At 40.7% G+C, this 8,230-nt stretch overlaps 1 protein-coding gene across 4 annotated transcripts in view; it reads right to left on the reverse strand.

The window, feature by feature from the left end:
* Window positions 1-735: 735 nt before the first annotated feature.
* phf2 (PHD finger protein 2) overlaps window positions 736-8,230 on the reverse strand; it is a 63,224-nt gene continuing 55,729 nt past the window's right edge. For all 4 annotated transcript variants that reach the window (XM_014021695.1, XM_014021696.1, XM_014021697.1 and 1 more), the window contains exons 19-22: window positions 6,311-6,406; window positions 6,125-6,234; window positions 2,146-2,461; window positions 736-1,051 (exon numbers count right to left, since the gene is read on the reverse strand). In XM_014021695.1, the coding sequence (XP_013877149.1) occupies window positions 963-1,051; window positions 2,146-2,461; window positions 6,125-6,234; window positions 6,311-6,406 (611 nt within the window). In that variant the 3' untranslated portion in view covers window positions 736-962. The remainder of the gene's footprint in view (window positions 1,052-2,145; window positions 2,462-6,124; window positions 6,235-6,310; window positions 6,407-8,230) is intronic.

Below are 8,230 nucleotides of genomic sequence, written 5' to 3' on the forward strand. Positions count from 1 at the left end.
TTTACTGAACCAGCAGCTGCTGACGTCATTACGCTCTTGCATGATGCTGCGTTCAGGACAGGCATGGAAAACTCACCACTCTTATGCCAATACGGTCGCAATGATGCGTTTAGGTACCGAAACATGGTACCGTTTGATGTTATGTGAACAGGTTCTCGGTAGTACCGACAGAATTCGGTCGGTACTTAAATAAGTATCAAACTCGGTACCCATCCCTAGTGTAGATGTGTGTAGATGGGTAAATGAGGGTACATATTGTAAAGTGTTTTGAGTATTGTGGGTGGATAGAAAGGTGCTGTACAAGTACAGTCTATTCAGTATTTACTACAGGAATATTATTTTGTAGTCTGTTCCTGTCTGCCTCTCATTGACATAGCTGTCAGGGAGTGACAGACACAGGTTTGCAGTTATCGTGCTGACCATAAAGAGCTTTAAAAGTTCAAACATCAAAAGGTCAGATTTGTTTCTGCTGACTCTATGACTCGTGAGAAAATGGAGAGTCCCTACAAATGTTATGGGACATTCTGAAGACCACCAACTCGTGTCCAACAGCTACAGCCCAGTGTAAAGAAACACTCCCCCATCCCTCCCACACCCAGCAATGACCCAAGCACACATGCAACTGAACACAATACATGCAAGGGATACTTTCACAAAACTTGGAATGACTGCAATGTACTTCTATTTCTTTTTTTAATCAACCCCTGATAAAATGACAGCTGTAGTAAAATGAAACATGTTCTCTTAAAAAATATTTATAATAGCTTCTGTACATTTTTATATCTGAAAGTTATAAAGTCTAAGTAGAGGCAAAAACCTATTTAAGTGATGTTCTTGAAAATCGAAAAATGCATGATTTTCCTGTTCAGTTCGTATCAGTTTCGGTTTGCGTCTCTGACCCTCCCCACTGATGGCGGTGAGACCCAGGTCCAGAAGTCCCTGTCCCTCCAGTCTGCGGCAGGCTACAGGAGCAACTTCCCATTTCGATGGATCTTTAAGATCTTGCCGAGTCTCTGTTTAGCTGTTGCCATGCCTTTCTTTAGCCTCTTGGCTGTGAAAAGATGAAGAAATGACAGAAGAACAGGTGAGGTTCTTATTTACAGCAACGCGTGACAGATTGAGTGAGATCAATAATAATGCTGGACAATGATTCCATATCCATATATAATGTATATCAGGATAGAAATGTTTCAGTAACTGTAATATGACTTTTTAAAAAGTGGGGGAGAATAAAAAAAATAAACAGAATAGGTCCTAAAACACAACCCTGGGGTACACCACATTCCTCGTCAGCAGCTGTTGAAGTGAAGCCAACACTGCTAACACAGACGGGTACGGCAGGCCGTTGTGACATAAATTCAGCTTCACCACACTTATATTCCAGATATCTTACGACTATTAGTAAGTAAGTAAACTTTATTTCTATAGCACCTTTCACAGACACAAACATCGCAAAGTGCTTAACAGAGAGCAAAATAACAAAAACAATAAAACGGTGCATAAATAGCCTAAGAAGAACAAATTAAATAACACTAATCAAAGCTTAACTAAAAGCTTGTCTGAATAAGAGAGTTAATTGGGATGTCTGTAACTGTATTTTGAATAGGCAGAATACTTATTTATTTTTATTTAAATTCCAATAATACCTGTAATTACATTCTGACGAGTATAAATGATATCAAATTTATCATTTTGTTGTGTAGAGGCTCTAACTGAAGATATCTGCAATAAATTACTGATAATCTGAAGCATATACAAGATATCAACAGTTAAATTATGACTGGTCAAATCTCTTTTCTGAATAGTCATAATATTAATCAAATATATCTTAAATGACATCAGATTTGAAGGTGTTCTTGGTAGTTTTTCTGACATTTTTTATTATATTTATTGGTATTGAAGTTATACTGTATAAGTTCACAATATTTATCACTTTTTGTCCCCCAGCGCCGAGGCAGACAGCTGTACTAGCTTTCAGACAGCTGTAACTTTCACATAGCAAGGTTAAAATACACCAAACTTGTTATGAGCCATCCATGTTGCATGCTGGACCATACCATGTGACATAATCAAAGCCCCGCCCTGTGGGTGTGTGTATGTCTGCACTGATCAAGACATGGAGTTAATCCATGATTTGGTGCTCACCTTTGGAATCTGTGGACCCCAGGCGGTCCCCCTTGGCCGTGCTGCTGTTGTTAGTGCTGGAGGAGTTGGTGCTGTTGTTGGAAGAGGACATGGACGGCCGCTTCTGGCTGAGGAAGATCCCCGGCGCCATGGGCTGCGGCCCTCCTGGGAACTTAACAGTTCCTGTGTTGACCTCACTGTCTGTCAGGCTGCCATCTTGTGAGTCCACATTATGATCCGGCGAGCTACTGTCCTGAGAGGTTTTTGATGGCTCCTCAGCTACTATTGCTTTCTTTTTGGTGCTTTTCTTTTTCTTCTTGGTTTTCTGCTGCTCCTCCTGTGGACACATAATTTATAGCTTCAGTAACAAACTGACAGTATGTCTAATATACGGACCATCAGCCAGTAGAGACTATAGAGTCCACTTTAATTTGGCTAGTTTTACTGTAGATAAATGTTTGTTTCATGTGAAGATGAACCAGTTTGCATTAATTCATGAACATGCAGATAAAACTGTGAGTACATCAGCAGACAGCTGCTCTACTGATGCAGTGTTTGGATTAATCTAGATGCATCTGTCTGTTACATCCCTGTACCAACAAAAGCCATCCATCCATCTTCTTTCGTTTATCCGTAGTCAGGTCACAGAGGCAACAGGTCCAGGAGAGAAACCCAGACATCTCTCTACCCAACGACACTTTTCAGTTCGTCCTGGGGAACCCTGAGGAGTTCCCAGACCAGAGAGGATACATAAACCCCCAGTGAGTCCTGGGTCTTCCCCGGGGCCTCCTATCAGTGGGACGTGCCTGGAACACCTCTAAAGGGAAGCATCCTAATCAGATGAACCACCTCAACATACTCCTTTCGATGTGGAGGAGCAGCGGCTCTACTCTGAGCTTCCTCCAGATGATGGAGCTCCTCACCCTATCTCTAACTCTGAGCCCAGCCACCCTACGAAGGAAGCTCATTTCAGCTGCTTCTATCCGGGATCTCGTTCTTCCAGTCATGATCCACACCTCATGACCACAGGTGAGGGTTGGAACAAAGACATATCAGTAAATCCAATGGAGTAAACTTTCAAAGAAGTGTGATCCTACAATAGTTAGAACACACTATACAGTTCCTCTTTTTAAAAATAGGACCCACCACCACTGTCTGTCACTCCACAGGAGTTGTCCCAGTCCTCCATGATAATGAAGAGATGTGTCAGCCATGACAGCCACAAAACATCCAGAGCCTTCAGCATCTCAGGGTGAGTCTCATCCATCCCTGGTGCCCTGCCACCAAGGAGCTTTTTGACTACCTCAGTTTGACTATATCAACAAAAGTCAACTTGTTTAATAATTAAAAGTTTCACTTTTACACACAGGTGGTAATTATAAAACAAATGACAGAAACATTTGAGTGTAGTTACATTTGTGTAGGAAAAATTAATGTCCTCATTTCGTTTCTTACAGCAGACAGTTTTCTTGGCTTCACTTCCTGCTGCTTAGCTGTATTGTTTTCTCATTAGTGACACCAACAGTTCAGGAGGAGAACTGCAGCGGTGTTCGTGTAAGGAGCAACAAAAACACTGAACATGTGCAAATAATCTTAATGTACCTACCGTATTTATTTGTGTATAATACAATCTCATGTATAATACGACCCCCCCCCCTTTTTTTGAGCTTAAAAAGCATAAAAAATTTAATCCTCAAACTACCTCCAATTTCATACAGACTTCAAGATATTTCAGCCTTTGCAGTCTTTATACATATCAGCAAAATGATCTGTTGATCTGTAGAATGACTGTTCATTTTATTTTAACAACATATGTACTAAAAGGTATTTTGACAACAAATACTGTATATATCAGCTGAAGCAGCATCATATGAATTCTGGCATTTTACACATAGTCCACCAGGAGGCGCCAACACAAAAGTCAGAGACTTCACATGAGATTTGGGCCATCTTGTGGGGGGAAAGCAGATTACTTTCTACTCGCGAGCGCCCCCTCTGGTGGGGAAACTTTTTTTCAGGGATACAAACTTTTTCAGAACACTGGTAGACGGCAGCCATTACAGATGGACATGTGTTTGTTGTTGTTCCAGCAGCGACCCGGTCACACGCTAATGTCATTATTTCGTTATCATTACTGAGCTGCAGGACTGCCCTTTTTTCTTTTTTTTTTTTCACATCATGTCGCCTGCCGGGATCTGTTACTATCTCGCTCTGAGGCATGAAGGAGTGTCACAGGTAAGCTTGCTTCAACCGCTTTTTACATCGTGGTCTCATTTCCAGACTCAGGCATTTTGTGAATGAAGCCGATATTTCAGTTACAATACAGAAGTAAAAATATTTATCTGAGTATAGTACTACCCCCCAACTTTATGGATGATTTTATGGATTTAATTTTACGTATTATACTTGAATAAATACGGTACATTACAGGAAAAACGGTTAACATGTGCTTTATTTTTTAAAGTGTAGAAAACTGCTGCTTACTGCTGAATGACTAAAACAATAAATTCATCCACACTTACAGAAACATATAAAATAATCTAATAATAAAATTAGAATAAAATATAAAAAATATGCCCACTCAACTTTCAGACAGCCTAAATTTTAAGACTGCTGACAAGCAACAACCAGATTTAATAAAAAATTCATATTTAATACAATTTTTTAAGTAAACAAATAAAATTACACTGCTTTTTAGTTTTATTGCTGTTTTAATTAGATTACTGGATACACAGGCTACTGCTACATGGTGCAGAAATGCAGCTCATTCAATAAATAAATAGTTTCAAGACATTGTTCCTGTAGGTTCATAACATCAGCCCACAGCTGGTTGTACAGATTAGGTTAAAACGTTGTCAAAGGTTATTAGCAGTGGCGAGCACTGTTCCGCTAATCAGCTAATAGTGGAACTAGCTTCTTACTTAGCGGATTCGCAGTTTCCCTAACTTTGATAATCTTTAGCAAAGAGATTAGCTTCCACTAATTATGAGTCCACTAAAAAAAATCACAAGTATTAAACTTCTATTGTTATGCCATGTCGCAGTGTGTGTAGCACGTAGCATCTTTAGCAGCTAAACTTCAAACTAAGAGCGTCAAAAATTAACAAAATAAGATTGGTTATTAGAAACTCCTTGTTTTAGGCTTAAGTGATCCTAAATTTATTTTAATTTCCAATTTAACCAGCATAATTGACTCAGTGGTGAGCACTGTTGCCTCACAGTAAGAAGGTTGTGGGTTCAATTCCCAGACTGGGCCAGGGTCTTTGTGGATAAAAACACATGTTAGTCTGCCTTCAGGCCCAGGCCTCATTGTATAAGACATCTGTGATATCGATGGGATTAGTTGGGTCAAATAAAGGTAAATAAATAAATCATTTGTTTTTGGCCACAAACAGCTATATGAGGACCTAACAGTCTACCCCAGGGCTATTCAACTGGCAGCCCATGAGTGACCAAAGTTCAGCCAGTTAGTTCCTTCATCTCTTCAGCCCAAACCCTTGGTTTCTACTTTAATTACTCTAAGTTCTGTTAGTTAAACATAGACGTGTTTATCTACAGTAACATCAGAATCTTGGCTACAAGCTGGTAAAAACATTTATATGAACATCCAAGACAGTTAAAACTACAAGCAGCTGAAGATAAAGCTACGAAAATGAGAATAAAATTGGTTTAAAAATGTGGCAAGTCAGAGATGTCAAAATAATATTTGTGTTAAACATGAGGAATAATAGGCTCTTTTTGTTTTTGATATTGTTTATTTATCACTACTTTTATAGGGTTCTGTATGTTGAATTTATGATTAAATGCAGCAAAATAAACTAAGTCAAAGGTAATAGATCTTTGTAATACTTGGTTTATTTACATAATGAATTTAATTGCTGGATGTTCGGCCCCTCAGCTGTTGACCTAACTGTGGCCCCTGGAGCAATTTAGTTGAATAGCCCTGGTCTACCCTTTAGGTTAGCCTATCGCTACATTAATGATATATGAGGTGGACACACCTGGTGAGAAAGTTTTGCTGCTGCAGCAGCTAGGCCTGTTTCTATGGAGGCCACGCGGGCCCCGTCTCGTGCCGGCCTCTCCTGTCGAGGAACTGAAGGTCCAACACGAGCTGTAATGACATTCACAAGAACTGTTTGAAGGTTTGTTCATAAAATCTGAACTGTGTTCAGCAGCACAGCACTTACCTGTGGGGCTGTAGGGGGTGTCGTCACTGCTTTTCCGTTTTTTTGATCTTGATTTGAAAACAGGATTGTCCTCTTCAGACTCCAGGGAAGGGTAAACTAAAATCAAACGTGCCTCAGATTACTCACAGGTCATCAGAGAATGGAAACAGCTGTTGAACAGCTGTGAGGTGCCTCCTCCTCTCTGCACAACCATCCCAACCCTGAGCCAAGCGTCTGATAACTAGGTGTTCAGGATAAAAAATGGAATGTTTATAAAGGCAGAACAAGCGCCTATTAGTGAGGGAGGCTACATCCCAGCCTTGGATTAAAAGCTAATAACGTTCGTGCAATGAACTACAAATTAGTCTCAAATTAAGAGTTCAAAAAGCAAGTAAAATAACAGTTCACAATTTGTGTTAATGGCTAATTAACAGGCTGAACGGGTTCCAACAGCTGTATTTAGGATGGGTTCACAAAATATAAGCAAATTAGCCTGCAGAAACATGAGGAGGACATTTGGTAAGAATACACTCACAAAAAACCATGAGCCTCAATCATCTGCTCCAAATGAAAAGTTCCAGACTAAATCAAGAATTAAAGACCCTCGAGCAGATCCATCAGGAACCAATCTGTTTTTAACTGCACCTGTTAGCAGCTGTGAAAACCACACAGGACACACAATTATTTTCTCATTTGTGTGCTGAAGATCCTGGAGTGACCTCACAAAGCTCGGTTTTTAGTATTCACTACAGTTAGCACACCTGCTATATAAGACCGCAGCTAAGAAACCAGAGCCAGTATCTCACTGGACTCTGTGACTGTTGGAGACCAGCTGATCCTAAAGGTATAACCCGTGAGCTCAGAGGTTTAAAAACTACCACTTTTTTCTGTGTCCACTACTTAGAAAACTGGATTTGTAGCCATGCACATCATTTTGTTGCAATCTGTGTCCATTCTTCTTCTTCCACGTAGACAGTGGACTTGTGTCCATTCTTGTCCTGTCAAACAGTGGACTTGTGTCCATTCTTGTCCTGTCAAACAGTGAACTTGTGTCCATTCTTGTCCTGTCAAACAGTGGACTTCTGTCCATTGTTGTCCTGTCAGAAAGTGGACTTGTATCCATTCTTGTCCTGTCAAACAGTGGACTTGTGTCCATTGTTGTCCTGTCAGAAAGTGGACTTGTGTCCATTGTTGTCCTGTTAGACAGTGGACTTGTGTCCATTGTTGTCCTGTCAAACAGTGGACTTGTGTCCATTCTTGTACTGTCAGAAAATGGACTTGTGTCCATTGTTGTCCTGTCAAACAGTGGACTTTTGTCCATTCTTGTCCTGTTAGACAGAGGACTTCTGTCCATTCTTGTCCTGTCAAACAGTGGACTTCTGTCCATTCTTGTACTGTCAGAAAGTGGACTTGTGTCCATTGTTGTCCTGTCAAACAGTGGACTTCTGTCCATTCTTGTACTGTCAGAAAGTGGACTTGTGTCCATTGTTGTCCTGTTAGACAGTGGACTTGTGTCCATTGTTGTCCTGTCAGTCAGTGGACTTGTGTCCATTGTTGACCTGTCAGTCAGTGGACTTGTGTCCATTGTTGTCCTGTCAGTCAGTGGACTTGTGTCCATTGTTGTCCTGTCAGACAGTGGACTTGTCTATTCTTGTCCTGTCAGTCAGTGGACTTGTGTCCATTGTTGTCCTGTCAGTCAGTGGACTTGTGTCCATTGTTGTCCTGTCAGTCAGTGAACTTGTGTCCATTCTTGTCCTGTCAGTCAGTGGACTTGTGTCCATTGTTGTCCTGTCAGACATTGGACTTGTGTCCATTGTTGTCCTGTCAGACAGTGGACTTGTGTCCATTCTTGTCCTGTCAGTCAGTGGACTTGTGTCCATTGTTGTCCTGTCAGTCAGTGGACTTGTGTCCATTGTTGTCCTGTCAGTCAGTGGACTTGTG

This window comes from Austrofundulus limnaeus, unplaced genomic scaffold, assembly GCF_001266775.1.
Source record: "Austrofundulus limnaeus strain Quisiro unplaced genomic scaffold, Austrofundulus_limnaeus-1.0 Scaffold301, whole genome shotgun sequence".
Lineage (NCBI taxonomy): Eukaryota > Metazoa > Chordata > Actinopteri > Cyprinodontiformes > Rivulidae > Austrofundulus > Austrofundulus limnaeus.